This window comes from Phocoena phocoena, chromosome 6 (assembly GCF_963924675.1).
Source record: "Phocoena phocoena chromosome 6, mPhoPho1.1, whole genome shotgun sequence".
NCBI classification, from domain to species: Eukaryota; Metazoa; Chordata; class Mammalia; order Artiodactyla; family Phocoenidae; genus Phocoena; species Phocoena phocoena.
The window spans coordinates 16148390-16165837 of record NC_089224.1 but is presented as its reverse complement, the minus strand read 5'-3'; the positions used below and the strand labels follow the sequence as shown (position 1 = coordinate 16165837).

The window sequence follows — 17448 nt, the reverse complement described above, 5'->3', positions numbered from 1 at the left end:
CGGGACAGAGGTGCCACTTCCAGGATGAGATATTTCTGAGCCAGGTGAAGGGACCACAGGCAGGTGGAATCTGATTTAGGCGCCTCCAAGGTAGGAGGGCACTTCTGAAGCTCCACAGAGGGTCCAGAGCCAAAGCACCTCCTGTCGACTCTCACCTCACCCTGCACCCGACCCCGTCCCGGGGAGGTTGGGTCTGGTGCCTTGAAGACAGACCTAAGGCACTAAAATAATTTACTTCTTGGAACCTGAGCCAGGTGAACAAAGGGGTGGAGAAGGCTCCAGCTTCTCTTTAGTCGGGGAGCCTGGTCCTCTGAGCCAACAGCATACTCGAGCCTTTGCCTGTCTGCAGCTTGTTTTTTTTCATTTTTATTATTATAATTTTTTTGCGGTACGCGGGCCTCTCACTGCTGTGGCCTCTCCCGTTGCGGAGCACAGGCTCCGGACGCGCAGGCTCAGCGGCCATGGCTCACGGGCCCAGCTGCTCCGTGGCCTGTGGGATCTTCCCGGACCGGGGCACGTGTCCCCTGCATCGGCAGGCGGACTCTCAACCACTGTGCCACCAGGGAAGCCCTGCAGCTTGTTTTTAATGCCTGGCCCCATGGGCTCTTCTTACTCCTCCTGGAAGGAAGGTGGTCTTGAGGGCGGCTGGCTCAGCTCCCCGGCGGGAACGGCCCACCCGGGGCCGCCCATTTCCATGGACTTAATAGAACGGGCTTGGGCTTCCTCCTGCAGCTGGAGCTAGAGGCGAGGACCCCTGCCCAGCCTCACCATCCCGCTGCTCCGGAGCTGTATGTGTCCTCTTCCTCTCTTCTTTCTTTCCTCCAAAGAATCTCTTATAAACTTTCTTTTTTTCCCTAAGAATAACTTACATCTCCTTTGGAGCAGAAAGCTCCCCTTTCATGTCTGCCAAAAAGCCAGGGTCACTTGGATTTGAAGTGTCTTTAACGAGTCCAGGGTCCCTGGACCAGGACTCCTTACTGCCCTCCAGCTGTTTCTACATTCTCCTCTGACTCTCCGGGGTGGGCATCCTGTCTGGAGTGCAGGCCAGGTGGGAGGGCTCCGCCCCACCCACTCCCAGGGGCCTCTGGGTCATTGAAGAGCAAACTCTGAGTCGATGCTTACCTTGACGTGAACGCCTGTCCAGGTACAGCTACAAGTACCCCAGGTGTCTCGGCCTTGAAGTGTTTTTGCGTGTCTCTTGTTTGTGAGTGTTCTGAAGTTGCTGCAGACGGATTTGGTTTCTTGTTTTGTTGAAGTGATTCTGCAGAGGGAGCCCTGTAACACAGCCTGTCTGTGTCACACACTTGGGGGGTTTCCTCCACAGGTCTTCAGGGCACCTTACGCCTGGATTTGGGGTGCTTGCTGGGACTGGTAGAAACTGGGGTAGATCTGCCCAGAGACACGCGGGCTTTGGTGGCTTCTGCGTGGGACCCGGGGCATGTATGTGTGTGTCTCCACACAGAGGGGACAGTGGCTAAGAGTGCCCTGACTTTAGTGTCTTTCAGACCTGGCTTCAGTTCATGGAGAATTCGATTTCTGGTCTACTTGCTGGTTATGGACCACGTTCCCTGATCCCCAAACCCCAGTTTCCTCATCTGTTTTGTGGGGATAAATGTTCTGCCTTCTCTTAAAGGAATCAGTGAGTGTCAGGTGCTTCAAGTAAGGTCACACTGGGACTGCTAACTGCTGTCCTCATCTCTTTGCCCCCCCTTTCTTAAACCCATGCAGCCCTCCTCCCCTTTGTTTTAACAGTGCAGCACACGCCTTAGACAAATCACAGTGTGGTTGGGCGGAGAACAGCTTTCTTTGTACAGTGGGGTTTAGCTGTTTTGGACAAGGTCCACCCTACTCACTATAAGTTAACTTTTGGGTCTTGGTGGAGATTTGAGAGCTTTTAGTTTCAAAGTAGCACTTGTACAGCCTATCGTTTTTGCTGATGCCTAATCCATTCATTTGTGTGACTCAAAGTATATTCACTGAAGAGTGATGGTTTATGTCTCCAGATTCTGTGCGTGCCCCATGTGTGGAACCTAAAGCCTGGAATGTCCCGGGTATGCTTGTGGTCGGGGACTTGTGCGATGTAGGCGTGGAGTAAAGTCGGCCACTATGCTTCCATTGGCAGCTTAATATCTGAGAGGGAGTCAAAGTGGAGGAACCCTGCCAATTATAAGTCTTACGATAATCATAGCCATGTTTTGTCGAGCGCTTTCTTGAGTCTAGTCCCTTGCCAAAGCTCGTGTCGTTAAATCTTCACAATAGTCCAGTGAGGCGGGTACAGATTTTATAGATGAAAAAACTGAGGTGCGGAGAGAGAGGCTACGTAACTTGGCCAAGGTCACTGCTGGGAAGCAGCAGTGTGGAAATTCAAGCCAGGTCTTCCTGACCCTAAAGGCCATGGTACGCTCTATCACCGCGCTGGGTGATTGTAGAATGTTGACTCTGGTTACATAACTTGCCCAAGATCACACAGCTGGTAAACGGCAGAGTCAGGATGCAGATCAGCCTGCTCTTAACCACTTTGCTCTGGTTCCTCTGTCCCAAGCAAGGTCGGGGAGATGGAGTGATCCACGTGAGGCATCGTGCCAGAGCCCCGGGTGCCCCGGGGAGGCATGGGAATAACTGCAGTGCCTGGGCTCCTAGGCCTGGATTAAATAGGAGGCTCATTTTCCCCTCCTGGTGTTTGTTTATTTCACAAGTTACATTATAACTATACTAAGGGAAATGATTAACAAAAGAAAAATCATCCATCCTGCTACTGGAAGCTTTCATTTTTTCTCTATTCCTTCTCAGTTCTTAACTCTGATTACATAATTGTTCTGCTTCTTTATTTAACATTAATCTCACGATTCTCCTTTTTATAGCTGCATACTATTGCATGAAATTGATGTAATCCACTTGACCGCAACACATCTTTCTGCCAATAGCCTTTTTATTTTTGGATTGCTTCTCTTAGTGTAAATTCTAGAAGTAGAGTTATTAAAGGATTTAAATACATTTATTATCGTATAACTTTTCCAGAGTCATATTATGTATACAGCCCCCAGAAGTATGTTATTCTGTTGTTTAACCTCACTAACATTTGGTTTTATATCTTTTTTAAAAAATGTGTTTTGCTATTTTAATAAGTAGCAAAGTAGCACCCTCCATCTTTTAAATTTGTATTCTTAACAAGCCAGGGAGACTGAGTATTTTTCATGTCGGTTCCCTAATTTAGGTAGTACAGAAATAATCCTTTGGCATGTTTGATGGTGTATAATTTTTCCGGTCTGTTTTTTATCCCCCCTCTTTAAGTGGTGGTGTTCTTTTTTTTTTTTTTAGATTTTCCTTTGGAGAATTTCAAACATATACAAAAGTAGAGAGAATAGTATCATGGATTCCCACCTACCCATCACTCAGGTCCAACAATTACCAACTCATGCTCAGTCTTGTCTCGTCTATACTCTAATGCAAATATCCACTCCTTGGTTATCTTGAAGCAAATCCCAAGTAAGATATTTAATCCATGATGATTTCAGTATCTCTAAAAAGATAAGGGCTTTAAACACCCATAGTTTTCCTATACTTCTTTCTTTTCAAATTTGGTCAGACCTATTGAATTTGTTTTTTTATCTTCTGTTTCCAAAGAAGGATTTTTCTCAAAAGGTAGGCAGAGGCCTTATAGAAGGGATGAAGAGTCAGTTTTGATACCAACTGGATTCAGACTCTGAAGAGAGACCCTCCTGTTCGGAGCGCAGCTGGCGGGTCTGGTGTGGAAGGAGAGGATGGGGGTCCTAAGCCTTGCCCTCACCTGGCCTTCTCCTCTTGCAGCCTCACCTGTCACCATGAAGCTGCTGCACCCAGCCCTCCCCAGCTGCCTCCTGCTGGCTCTGCTCGCCGTGTGGACGGCTGCTCCTGAGGCTCATGCTGTGTCCGTGGGGACACCCGCCATCAGCGCAGCCTCTTTCTTGCAGAACCTCATGCATCGCTACGGGGAGGGCGACAGCCTCACCCTGCAGCAGCTGAAGGCCCTGCTTAACCGCCTGGACGTGGGAGTGGGCCGGGACAACGTCTCCCAGTCCGTGCCGGGACCGAGGAACCTCTCGACGGTAAGGCTCCCTGGCTCTGCCCAGCACCGTCTCTGTTCTTTCAAGGTTCCCAATCTAGTTGGGGGCAGGCGAGCCTTGATGACAGAGCAGAGGGGCCACTTCTTCCCCTGCGGTCGGGATCAGCTAGTCTGAGTCTCCAGCAGCGCCTCCCAACCTCCTACATGGGTGTTTTGAAGCCCTTAGCAAAGGGCAGCCATGAAGTAGGGGCTCTCAGCCCTCCAGACCCTTCCTCAGAGCCGCACTGGGATCTCCTGGAACTGCTGGTAAGCTGGAGCTCCCGGGTCAGCTAATATTTCTTATAGAGTTTCTGCAAAGCCCTTTGCCCGTTATCCTAGGTGAGCCTCAAAGTACCTCTACGTGCAGGTGGCAGATCTTCATTATATCCTGTATATACTGAGATACTAAGGGACCCACAGCGAGTTCTGGAGGGACCAGGATTAAGACTCAGGTCTTTTGGCTCCTGGTTCTCTGTTCTCTCTTCCATATCTTCTTGGCTAATCAGAGTCTGAGGCTGTGTGTGGCAGCCAAATATAAGTCAGCCAGCATCGTCTTTGCATATCTACTTTGTTCCCTGTGCTGAGTGTGGTGAGAAATAGAGGAAAATGAGTCATGCTTAGGGAGTTTACTGTTAAGATGGGGAGCTCAGCCAACCAAGAACAGAGTTAACTGATATTCAAATGAAGTGCTAGATGCTGTGGCTTGGATAGTCGTTACAGGATTCAGAAATGAGAGAAGCGTGAGGGTGAGTGTGCACTAGATGGTCAAGGAAGCTTCTGTGTGGGGTGTCCTGGAGCTTCGCCTTGAAGGAGAGCGGAGTTTGGAGAGACCGAGTCGCCAGGCTGGGGGAGCCATGTGGCGTGTATGCAGAACCACAGGGGCGTGGTGCACGTCTGAGTCGGAGGGGTGGCTGCCTTGGGGGGCGCATGCAGCCTGACCCCAGAGGCCTTCCGGCTCAGCAGCAGGATCTTGGGGTCACTGAGTCCAGCCCCCAGCATTTTTTTTTTTTAAGATTTTTTTGATGTGGACCATTTTTAAAGTCTTTATTGAATTTGTTAACAGTATTGCTTCAGTTTTGTTTTTCGGTTTTCTGGCCGCGAGGCATGTGGGATCCCAGCCTCCCTGACCAGGGATTGAACCCGCACCCCCTGCATTGGAAAGCGAAGTCTTAACCGCTGGACCCCATGGAAGTACCAGGTCCAGAAACCCTCACTCGCCGGCACTCCCAGAGGGCTGTTTCCCTCAGAGACAGAGCCACGTAAAACCAAACTCAGCGAAAGACTGACGTGTAACTGTTTAATTAGAAGTAGAATGGCCGTGTTTCATGGGAACGGTGTGTGAGAACCACTTAACCTGATGCTTCCCGAGGGAACTCAGAGCTCATGCCCACTGGGCAGCCCACACTTGCTCCATGGCAGACCCTGAGTCTTCAGATGTCCCCCCGCTTCCTTTCCCAATCTCAGCCAACACATCCTGCAGTCTGGGGACATTACTGGATATGGTCCAGGAGACCACTGTCCCTCTTAGACACCTGTGCTCAGTAGCTCTGGAGAAGTACGTGAAATCTGCATTTTACTCTCATAGCTCCCTGGGCTGTTGTAATGTGGCCAGATTTGGTATCTGGGAGAAGCTGTATCTTCAGGTATGCACATAGAGGCATGTTTCCCAGAAGCCACACCCTGGTCATAACGATTGGAATTCGGTTGTTCCCAGAACTTCTAGGTAGCCATTTACAGAGGAGTGAGTGGAAGGTATGTATGGGTGGCTGATCTCTAAGATTACTTATCAGTCTTTCAAGTTTAGGGACGACTTTGCTCTCATCCTTGGACATTAGTCTGCAGGTTCCGTGAAATTTGCATCTTCTATTTTCCGTCTTGGAAGTCTCATCAGGGGCAAGGTGTGACTTTGGGTCCTAAGAGGCTTTCTGCCCCTCCCACTTGGTTTCAGTGCTTCAGTTCTGGAGAACTCTTTGCTGCCCACAACCTCAGCGACCAGTTGCGGATTGGGGGGCGTGAGTTCCAGGAGTTCTGCCCCACCATCCTCCAGCAGCTGGATTCCCGGGCCTGCTCCTCCGAGAACCAGGAGAATGAGGAGAACGAGCAGACAGAAGAGGGGAGGCCCAGCTCAGTTGAAGGTGAGCCAGCACGGGAAGGCAGGGCCTGGTGTCCGTGCTTGTCTGCATGAGGACCGCTGGGCTGATCAGATAGAGCTGCCCGCTGAATGTTTGACCGGTTATCATCATCTTATCATCGTCGGGAGGGGCGATGATAAGGGCGGGAGTAATGACTATACTGGTATCTCCTGTACTCCCAAGACCGGTCCAGCACATTGCCAGGCCGGGCAGCGTGGCTGGCGAGCGTTCCGTCCTGGGGCTTTTGGACCAGCCTCGAGGTGCTCTTTTTGGTCACTTTTCCGTTTTGGTTTTCATTAAACTACCAGGGGGCCAACACCTTGATTTTTGAGTCTAGCATTTAAGGCCTTTCACAGTCTGCCCTCGGCCCACTTCACCCACTTCATCCTCCTCCCCCTCCCCTGCCTGGTACCCCTGCTCCAGCCGCAGTGGTTCACCGTGGCCTGTGTGTGCACACGGCTCCCTTGGGCCTGGATCGACCTTCTGCAATCCTGTCGTGCTGGTGTGAGCAGCCTGGCACTTGGTACCTAGCATGTGCCACCTGTGTCACACCCCCACGTCGTTTCCTGCTGTCGTTATTTAACTCCTGTGGTCTATAGCCTTTCATCTGCCCCTCCATCTGAAATGTAAGCTGCTTTCGGATAGCAGCTTTGGTGTATATTTTTAGGCGTCTCCACAGCACCCAGCAAGAGGTGGACTCAACAAGCATTTACTGATGGGTTGGCAGATCTCTGTCTGCCCCGATTGCCGCTGAGTTCAGAACGGGCTGCCCCCCAGCAGCAAGAGTACCTCCACCCTCAGTAATGGAGGCCCTCGTCTGTTCTTGTTCCTCCACAGTGTGGGGCTTTGGTTTCCTCAGTGTCTCACTGATTAACCTGGCCTCTCTCCTGGGAGTCCTCGTCCTGCCGTGCACGGAGAAAGCGTTTTTCAGCCGTGTGCTCACTTACTTCATCGCCCTGTCCATTGGAACGCTGCTCTCTAACGCGCTCTTCCAGCTCATCCCAGAGGTGCAGTAGAAAAGAAACGTGCGCGTCCTGTCTCCCTGGGGCGTCCCCGCCCTGACCCTGTGCTCCAAGGCACCTGATAGCCGCCACCTGAAACATTAACTTCTTCCTCATGTCAAGGGATGCAAATGACTTCTGCCTCTGGATCTCAAGGGCCTCCTCTCACTCCTGGGGCACCCAGGTTTGCCTCTGGCCTCTTCAGGGGATGTCAGATGCAAGGCTCTCAGCACTTGTCCCACATGCTGGGGACCTATCAGCCTCCTTCCCCAGTCAGTGCCTTTCCTAAGCCCTGTCAGCAGGGCTGGAAAGGAAAGCAGCCAGTGGTGGCTGTCCCTGCCCTTGGTCCTCCAGACCCCCTCTGTTCTAAGTAGAGGACCTGGCCGTACTCAGGTGTGGCCACCAAGAGCTGATCCACCTGGAATGAGGTGGAAGGAAAGAGGTTACCGACTGAAAAGTTGTATTGACCTAAAAAGTACGTGATCCTTTTTTTTTTTTAAGCAGGCCCTAATCCACAGTATAGAGGGCCAAACATAGAATCAAGACTATTTAATGAAAAAAGCGAAATCAAAATTACCAAATAAAGGAAAGGGACCCACCGTCCTTCACACCTTGCATCTTGACTTTTTCCTGATAGGACTGACTTCCTGGCACCCTTACTTGACTGTTCTGAAATGTTTGTTGATTTTGTTCTTTAATTGTAACCACTGAGGAGCTAAAAAAAAATAAGACCCAAGGTGACAGTCTGCCCACCTGTCATCTCAGGCAAGGACGTGCAGTGGGGCGATGGGTGATGTGTGGACCTTCTTTGGGAATGCTGATGGCCGCCTTCCATAGGCAGCTGCCTGGCCTTTCCAATCAAAAGACTCTACGGGATGCCCATCCCTGCCTTGCCTGTTCCCTCTTCATGATAAGGAGAGAAAACTGGTTTAAGGTGAACCATCTTGATGGTATGTCAGAATTCCACATGAATCTAGCAAGCACTTCTCAGGGCAGGCCTCATCTTGGGCTACTTTTTTTTCGGCTCCAGAAATTAAATTTATTAATTTTTTTTTCAAGATTGGAAATGAAATGCTGTGTTGCCTGTTGAATGGGAATACAATAATGGTACATACTCCGCCCCTGGGCTCACAGGGCAGGCCTCATCCTGGCTCACTTTTGTCCTGCCCGGAGTGTGTGACACTGGGAAATGGTAGAGGAAATATTTTTTGACGGGGTGATCTTGGAACTCTGTTCTCTACACTGCAGCCCTCTCAAAGCAAATGGAAACAAACAAATAAAGCAAAACTTGAGGGAGTTCCCTGGTGGCCTAGTGGTTAGGATTCCGGGTTTCCTGTGCCATGGCCCAGGTTCAGTCCCTGGTCGGGGAACTGAGATCCTGCAAGTTTCGGGGCATAACCGCAAACGAAAACAAAAAACAAAACAAGGTCATAGGAAAAAAACAAAACCTGAGATGTTAAGAGAATGGATTTTATGGCCATCGGGCCTTACTTGTCTGTCCCTTCTGCCCTGCACAGAGCAGACCAGGTGTGGGGAGTGTCCCATGTGCCTGCATAGCGAGGGTCAGACGTGCCAACACGGCAGCCCAACGATCTGTCGGTCTCTTCCCCTTGCTCTGGTTTCCTGTTCCCTAGAGCTCTCGAGTCCAAAGTCTGCTGGGCAGCCCCTGGCTAGGCCTGAGCACACCTCGGCTACGGGCCAAGGCAGGACCTGCCCTGCCAGGCACAGCAGCTAGCAGGTGGGACTCAGCAGCCACCAGGCAGCAGGGGCGAGAGACGCGGGGTTCCAAGGCCACCGCGAGTTCCTCCCCGTTTCTCCTGAGCCGATTGAAGGAAATTTCATTGGACTTGAATCACTAACAAATGTTCTGTTTCTCTCTCCCTCCCTGCTTGTCTCTCTGATTTTTCTTGTTTTGCCTCCTTTGTTAATATCCACCAAAACCCCCTCCCACTCCACCTCCCGCCCTCTCCACCTCTCTCCCTGAATGGTGGCTGCCGTGCCGTGGGGCGTTCGCCCTTGTCCCTGTCCTGGGTGGGGCTGGCTCCCCCTCCCCGGCAGTCTGGGGGTACGGTCTCCTCTGTGTGACCGTCATCTCCCTCTGCTCCCTGATGGGGGCCAGCGTGGTGCCCTTCATGAAGAAGACTTTTTACAAGAGGCTGCTGCTCTACTTCATAGCTCTGGCGATTGGAACCCTCTACTCCAACGCCCTCTTCCAGCTCATCCCCGAGGTATGGCAAGCCAGGGCCCTTGCACAGGGGCACGCCGCCTCCTGGGGGATGGCGGGACACAGTGGGCGGGCCCTCCATCTCCACAGAAGGCCTAGAGAGGAGGTCCTCTCCTTTTGGAAAGTGAAGCTAGGATGTAGGCACGAGCGAGGAGAGGCAGCTTAGAGAAGGCTTTGAGAGCTGGTTCAAATCCCGGCTCCACCGGCCACAAGTTCTGTGCCCTTGGGCAAGTCACCTGACCGCTCTGTCCTTCCGTTTCCTCCTACGTAAACCGGGAAGAATAAAAAGGGCGGACCTCAGGGTGAGGCCGTGAGGGTCGCGTGAGTTAATGTTTCCTAAACACCTGGTGCTCACCGTCTGTTAGGTGAACAGAGGTAGTGTAGTTAGGTCACGTTACGGCTCCCAATTTGGAGCTTTTGGCACCAAAAACAGAATCCGTAGGTCCTCAGTAGGACATTAAATTCTAGACAACCTGTCTTTTTTTTTTTTTTTTTTTTGGTACGCGGGCCTCTCACTGTTGTGGCCTCTCGCGTTGCGGAGCACAGGCTCCGGAGGCACAGGCTCAGCGGCCATGGCTCACGGGCCCAGCCGCTCCGCGGCATGTGGGATCTTCCCGGACCGGGGCACGAACCCGTGTCCCCTGCATCGGCAGGCGGACACTCAACCACTGCGCCACCAGGGAAGCCCGACAACCTGTCTTTTGCATCAGAAAATAAGCTAGAGAGGTATGAGGATTAAATAATGAGCTCCTAATCCATGGAAGGGCCTTTATATAATAGGTGCACAGTAAAGTTTTGCTGTTGGCAAAATAAAAAAAAAGAAGAAGAAAAGAAAGAAAATAAGCTGGAGAGAACCCACCAGTCTGGCCTCACACCTTTGCCCTTTCACCTGGGCTAACCAGGAAACCCTTCATGAGAGAGGAGGAGCCCAGTGTTTGTAAGGCTTAGCAGGGCCTTGGAGGAGTTTCTCATCCCGTGTGGTCTCTGCGTAGACCTGCTGATGGCAGGAATCCTACACTGTGGGTAGTCTGACGGGCCTGGATGAGCCAGAGGTGAAGCAGAAAGATGACTCCCCGGGCTCCTTAGAGCACTTTGTTTTCCAGGATGCGGTTTTGTGTTTTCTGAGTTGATCCTTAGATCACCTCTGTGATGTGTAGGAAACAAGGAATGTTGTACCCATTTAACAGATACAGAATCCGACCTGCACAAGAGCTCGTATCTTAGTGCTTTTTGTGGAGAACTGTTAGTTGCCTCTTTCCACCCCACTTTTCCGTAAGATGATTGGACTCTCCTGGAAAGTTGGCCGGAATGAGTAATTTCTATTCTAGAACTTGACCTTTAATGTCTCTTAGAAAACTACACTAAGAGATTGCATTTCGTCCCTTTAAAATAGAAAAGACAAACACTTAGCTTTTAATTAGCCCGGAGTTCCTGGTGCTGGTGGTCTTTTATCTGGGACCTTTTCACGGGAAGGCTGGTGTTTTATCTGGGACCTATTCACGGGAAGGCTGGTGTTTATCTGGGCCCTATTCACGAGAAGGCTGGTGTTTATTTGAGGGGCCCATTTCCTATCAGGAAACTTAGGAGCAGGTCAGCAGACACTTTCCCAAGCCCCCCCGCACAAGTCAGGAGCATCACTGAGAATGGAATTCTCCTCATTTCTACTCCTATCTGCTTCCCAATGGATTCTTTTTTTTTTTTTCCTTCTTTCTTTTGGCCATAATAAGTGAAGTTTCCAGAAACCAAGACAAAACCCCCAAAATTGACACGTGCAGTCACACAGTCTGCTTTCTTGGCTTTGTGGTCACTGGGAGGTCTGCGGTCAGGAAGATGCCGCAATTCTTACTATTTAACTGGAGAAAGGATTTCCCATTTTAGAAAGTATAACTGTACCATCTCCCTGTGTGTTTACAGGCAGATCAGCCAGGAACGCTATATAACGATGAAAACAAACACGAGTGTCTCCTCCTTAAAGATGGAATCTGCCGGCAGAGTCTGTCCTTGTAGCAAAGCTCCAGGAGAAGTGAAGACAGAGTCCTCATTAAAAGTAGAAAGCCACATCCAAGGCTGTTCTTCCTGAGAGTAAAATTCTAAAGACGATCTGTCTTTTGCATCAGAAAATAAGCTAGAGAGAACCCAGCGGGTCTGGTGATGTGACATTAGGGAAACATCAAGGGTTAGATTTTTGCTGGAAAGGGATTGAGTACAGGGCAGAGTTGTCCCGGTCTCTTCCTTTCCTAGAGTCAAGTGGTTAAAGAGATGAGAGGGGACCAGTGAAGATTTTCTATATTCTTAAACTCATTTTGTTTTCTTGGATCCACAGGCTTTTGGTTTCAACCCTCTGGAAGATTATTATGTCTCCAAGTCTGCAGTGGTGTTTGGGGGCTTTTATCTCTTCTTTTTCACAGAGAAGGTCTTGAAGATGCTTCTTAAGCAGAAAAATGAGGTGAGGCCTAATCGTTGGTAAAAGAAGCGCCTCTAGGGAGAGCATCCATCTCAGAACTGTGTCCGGTAGTGGTGTTACCTCAGTGCCAATCCAGTGAGCTTACCTGGATCCTCCCGCCGTGGATTCAAACCCACAAACTATTTCATGAGTAGATACCTCACTTCACCTCAGGAGGGTATTAGCAGTGGGTGAGGGCGAATCATTAGGCATTGCGAGGAGCAGCTGTAAATGTTCTTTGCTGTGCCTCCTGGCAGGGATGAGTGTTGGCCCTGAGGTCACTCCTCTGAGATCCGTCCCATGGCAGCACCACGTGCCCTTCGATTCAGCGTTCTCCAACACCTTGCCCTAGGTTTCTGTCCTATTGCCTACTTGTGTTTTCTTGGATGGTGGGAGTGAGGTCTTCCCGGTGCTTGGAGCTCCTGCCGGGTGGGTGGTTTTGGTGAGTGTTGCACTGACCTGACCCCTCCCTGTGGTCCCTCCAGCATCATCACGGACACAGCCATTATGCCTCTGAGACGCTCCCTTCCCAGAAGGACCAGGAGGAGGGGGTGACAGAGAAGCTGCAGAACGGGGATCTGGACCACATGATTTCTCAGCGCTGCAGTGGCGAGCTGGATGGGAAGGCCCCTGTGATGGACGAGAAGGTCATCGTGGGCTCCCTCTCTGTCCAGGTCAGTGGGCCATCCACTGCTGGTGGGGGGCAGGGGCCCTTAAGTGGTAATGGCCTTGATGACTCGGGCCTACCTTGAAGGTCCGTCGTCCACCCTTTGACAGGGGGGCTTTCTTGCAGGACCTGCAGGCTTCCCAGAGCGCCTGCTACTGGCTGAAAGGTGTCCGCTACTCTGACATCGGCACACTGGCCTGGATGATCACCCTGAGCGACGGCCTCCATAATTTCATCGATGGCCTGGCTATTGGTGCCTCCTTCACCGTGTCTGTCTTCCAAGGCATCAGCACCTCGGTGGCCATCCTCTGCGAGGAGTTCCCACACGAGCTAGGTAAGTGTGCTCACACCCCGCCCCCCAGCCCCTTCCGCTTGTGCCGACTCCTCCCCCCACTTCAGAACACACGTTATGATTAATTAACACATTTTCTATGCTATGTGAAATCAAACCACTAATTCTCAACAGCTGAGTTAATAATTGAAAATTGATCATTGGACGGGACTTCCCTGGCTTTCTAATGGTTAAGATTCCACGCTTCCACTGCAGGGGGCACGGGTTCGATCCCTGGTCAGGGAGCTAAGATCCCGCATGCTGCACAGCATGGCGAAAGAAAGAGAGAGAGAGAGAGGGAGGGAGGGAGGGAGGGAGGGAGGGAGGGAGGAAGGAAGAAAGAAAATTGATCATTGGAAATGATGGCATTTTTTTACTGGGATGGTTGTTTCCCCATAGTCCCATAACCTGTGGCTGTTTCCTCACCTCTACACTGGGCTTAATACTGGTACCTACCTCATTGATTCATCGTAAAAAGCAAAAGGAAAAAATAGTGAAAAGGACTTACTGCGTGCCATACGCTATTCTAAGTGCTCAATATAGGTTATCTCTTACATCCTATTAATCTTCCAAAGGCTGAGATGTATGTTAGGAGTCTGGTGGGTAGAAGAAATAGATGAACCAGGGGCTGGAAGGTCCTTGGTTTTATCAGAGGGAGAGTGTAAAAAGCCTAGACTTTTTGAAGGCTCAGACACTCAAGGTCATGTCCTGGCTTTGCCATTTATTGGCTTGTGACTGTGACTGGGCAAATTACTATTTCTCTCAGTCTCAATTTTGTTTTCGAAAAATACCATTCATTGCAGTTTTGCGGAAGGAAGCTCCTTCTGTTTCAACATCAATCAAAAGAGAAATGAGGGCTTCCCCGGTGGCGCAGTGGTTGAGAGTCCACCTGCCGATGCAGGGGACACGGGTTCGTGCCCCGGTCCGGGAGGATCCCACATGCCACGGAGCAGCTGGGCCCGTGAGCCATGGACGCTAAGCCTGCGTGTCCGGAGCCTGTGCTCCGCAACGGGAGAGGCCACAACAGTGAGAGGCCCGTGGACTGCAAAAAAAAAAAGAGAGAGAGAAATGAGGCCATTGCTAGATGGTTTTCTCTTTTGAAAATCCTGTGCATTGTTTTCAGCCTCTAGGCTGGTTGTACACTCCCAGCCTCACAGATGGAGACAGCTCCTTGGCGTGGTGGTGAAGGGGGCCCTAGTCTCGTCACCATGATCTCTAGTCTGGGGCCATCTTGATTTTCACCCACACTCCATCCAGCGTTTAAGCATGTCCTCATCAAGCTGTGTGTCCCACGACCTAGTATGAATCTTCTGTCCACACCCTCCCCTCTTGTTGTCCCCACCACAGGAGACTTTGTCATCCTGCTCAATGCCGGCATGAGTATCCAGCAGGCTCTCTTCTTCAACTTCCTCTCTGCCTGCTGCTGTTACGTGGGCCTGGCCTTCGGCATCTTAGCTGGCAGCCACTTCTCTGCCAACTGGATCTTTGCCCTGGCTGGAGGAATGTTCTTGTATATTTCTCTGGCTGATATGGTAAGTCTTCCATAGTTTTAATGCCTTGTAGGCAAAACTGGATCGGGTTATGAAATTCGTTGGATTGGGAGGACAGCCAAGGGGCATTAGTTCGTTTTTTTGTTTTTAAATTTTATTTATTTATTTGTTTATTTTTGGCTGCATTGGGTCTTCGTTGCTGTGTGCGGGCTTTCTCTAGCTGCGGCGAGTGGGGGCTACTCTTTGTTGCAGTGCGCGGGCTTCTCGTCGCAGTGGCTTCTCTTGTTGTGGAGCACGGGCTCTAGGCACGCAGGCCCTAGAGTGTGTGGGCTCAGTAGTTGTGGCTCGTGGGCTCTAGAGCTCAGGCTCGGAGGTTGTGGCACATGGGCTTAGTTGCTCCGTGGCATGTGGATCTTCCCGGACCAGGGATCGAACCTGTGTCCGCTGCATTGGCAGGCAGGTTCTTAACCGCTGCGCCACCAATAATAACTTTATTGAGGAATCAAGTCACATGCCACACGATTTGTAAATAAAAGTGTACTGTCCAATGCCTTTTAAGGGGACATTAGATTTTAAAGGATGAAAAGCCTATGTTCCTTTAGCATATGTCATTAAAGAAAATGATGTATCTCAACTCCGGGGTCCTTACTTTAAGTATTACGGAATAAAGACTTATAGATAAAGAATGGGGAAGGGAGGGAAGGAAGGGAGAGGAAATTACCCATAATTATTCTCCCCCAAAATAACAACACTTGGCTTTGTTTCTTTTTCATCTCAGTGCATTGTGTTTGTTTTTAAATAACTCTAATCACATGGAGTACACAATTTTATATCCTGTTTTTTTTTGTTTTTTTTTTACTTAATACATCCTAGACATTTTTCATGTTGCATACTCTTTAAAAGCATCCTTTTCTCATTAGCAGTAGTATTTGGTGAGGGGATTTACCTTCTCCAGAACAAGAATTGCTGGTTCAGAAGGGATGCGTGGTTTGAGGTTTTAATATGTATCGCCAAATTGCTTTCTAAAAAGCTTACCCTTCTTTAATTTACATCATTAGCAGTGTCTGAAAGTGTACATCGTACCTGGTAACGTTTGGTATAACCGTTTAAGTAGTTTTGCGTTTGCTAGTTTAATACCTGATTTGTTGCATCTTTATAATTAACAAGGTTGATTTCCTTCCTTGTTGGCATGACGGTTCTTTGGCAGGTTTGCATGAATTATTTTCCATATCCTCGGAAAGCAGTTTTTTGTTTTTGTTTAATATTTATTTATTTATTTATTTGGTCATGCTGGGTCTTAGTTGCAGCAGGCGGGCTCCTTAGTTGTGACATGTGGGATCTAGTTCCCTGACCAGGGAACGAACCTGGGCCCCCTGCATTGGGAGCACGGAGTCTTAACCACTGCGCCAGCAGAGCAGTCCCGGAAAGTAGTATTTTTGATGAGGTGATGAGAGCACTGACCACCATGGTCCATCCTCAGCCCATGGAAACATCTTAGATTCTCTCCTCCGGTGGGTGGCCCTCCCTGGGGTTAGGGTATTTTTGTCGCCTGCCTTGCCGGCCAGCAGCAAGAGGCCTTGAGTCACGGCAATGCTTAGTTCCATTCTCTGGCCCCTTACATGGTTGCTGAATTTCCCAAACAAGTGACAACATTCTGATAGCAAAAAGACCTTTTGATGTGTTTTTAAAGATCACAGTAATTTTTAGCAAAGTGGTTCTTTTTAGTCCGCATGTAAACACATCCAGGGTTACATGCATGTGTCGTACTTTGTTTCACTTCCATAGCTGTAAAGTAATGGTAACCACCTTGGAGAAAGGCTCTAACGTTTAAGTTCTAGAAGTTACTGCTGTTGATTTTCTTTGTAAACCAATCGTATGTTATATATCTTAATTATAACTATTATAATCATATATTTATACTAATGATTGTGGTGGCCTTATAATGCAAAAATATAATAATAGTAAATGTTGTAATAATTGTTAGGTAATATACATATGACTGAATTGTCCTGCACTTAAAGGTTAAGAAAGGAACTGCAGCTCTCGTGTTCTTTTTCTTCTTCCCCAGTTCCCTGAGATGAACGAGGTCTGCCAAGAGGATGAAAGGAACGGCAGTGTCTTGATCCCCTTTGTCATCCAGAACCTGGGCCTCTTGACTGGTTTCAGCATCATGCTGGTCCTCACTATGTATTCGGGACAGATCCAGATCGGGTAGGGCCCTGCCAGGAGCCGGCGGGATCGGCAGTCGGGCCCTTGGCCGCCGATCCCTGGCCCGAGGACTCCTCATCCAGGAAGCACCTCGGAAGAGGCAGTTCTATTAAAAACTGTGACATGGAGACTGTATTCCTGCATTCAAATGTTAGCTGTTTTTAAAATGCTGTATCCTAGGAATAAGCTGCCCTGGTAACCAGCCTCTAGGTAGTGCCTCTCCCCCTTTCCTCTTCTTTCTCAGAGTGATTCTGGAACTGAATGCAGCTTAAAAGACAAGACTGACTTTTTTCTCTGGTTGCCCTGGCCTCTTTCTCTTCCAACCAGCACTGAGACCTTTTGAATCCTTTGCCCGACAATGCAAAAAGATAGCCAGGGCTCACAACTTGGTTAGAAATATCAGGACGTGAATCTATAGTTCGGGGCCCATAAATCTAAATGTGTTTCCTCGGCCTCAAGGTGACCCATTTTTAAGCGAATCCGCCTATTTTTACAGAAAAGGTATAGAAGACAGGAATCCCTCTTACTTTTTCAAAATCTGTTCAGTTGCCTATTCTTTCAAAGAGAACTAAAAGCTGGAAACAGATGAGAAGGGCGGGAGGGAGAGGCAAGGATCACCCTGAGATGGGGGTGTGTGTCTTGTCAGGATGGTTACCTGTTCCCACTGGGATGCTTGGCACCGGTTCTGCACCTGGTGTTTCGTGGCCGTCCAGGTGAGCCAGCAGGTAGGTTCTGTTGCCTGAACCTCCCCCCCTTTTGGATGAACACTGGCAGACTGGAGGGCAGAGAAGAGAGACCTGTGAGAAATCCGTTGGCTTTGCTGTGATTTCCACCCCCATCTCCTGGGAGACTCCCTGGAAGCACATTCTAA

General features: G+C 49.7%; 1 protein-coding gene across 1 annotated transcript; it reads left to right on the top strand.

Moving 5' to 3' along the window:
- The first annotated feature begins 3821 nt into the window (after positions 1-3821).
- SLC39A14 (solute carrier family 39 member 14) lies at positions 3822-16584 on the top strand. The gene is made up of 8 exons (XM_065879073.1): positions 3822-4085; positions 6030-6216; positions 9273-9442; positions 11762-11884; positions 12367-12555; positions 12675-12882; positions 14227-14411; positions 16438-16584. The coding sequence occupies exons 1-8, from the start codon at positions 3822-3824 to the stop codon at positions 16582-16584; spliced, it is 1473 nt and encodes a 490-aa protein (XP_065735145.1).
- The last annotated feature ends 864 nt before the right edge of the window (positions 16585-17448 follow it).

Bases quoted from the DNA above. Each gene is read 5' to 3' on its own strand.
- SLC39A14 (XM_065879073.1), top strand. From the start codon at position 3,822: ATGAAGCTGCTGCACCCAGCCCTCCCCAGCTGCCTCCTGCTGGCTCTG. The intron at 11,885-12,366 runs GTGAGGCCTAAT...TGGTCCCTCCAG, and splicing joins TTCTTAAGCAGAAAAATGAG to CATCATCACGGACACAGCCA. The intron at 12,883-14,226 runs GTAAGTGTGCTC...TCCCCACCACAG, and splicing joins GGAGTTCCCACACGAGCTAG to GAGACTTTGTCATCCTGCTC.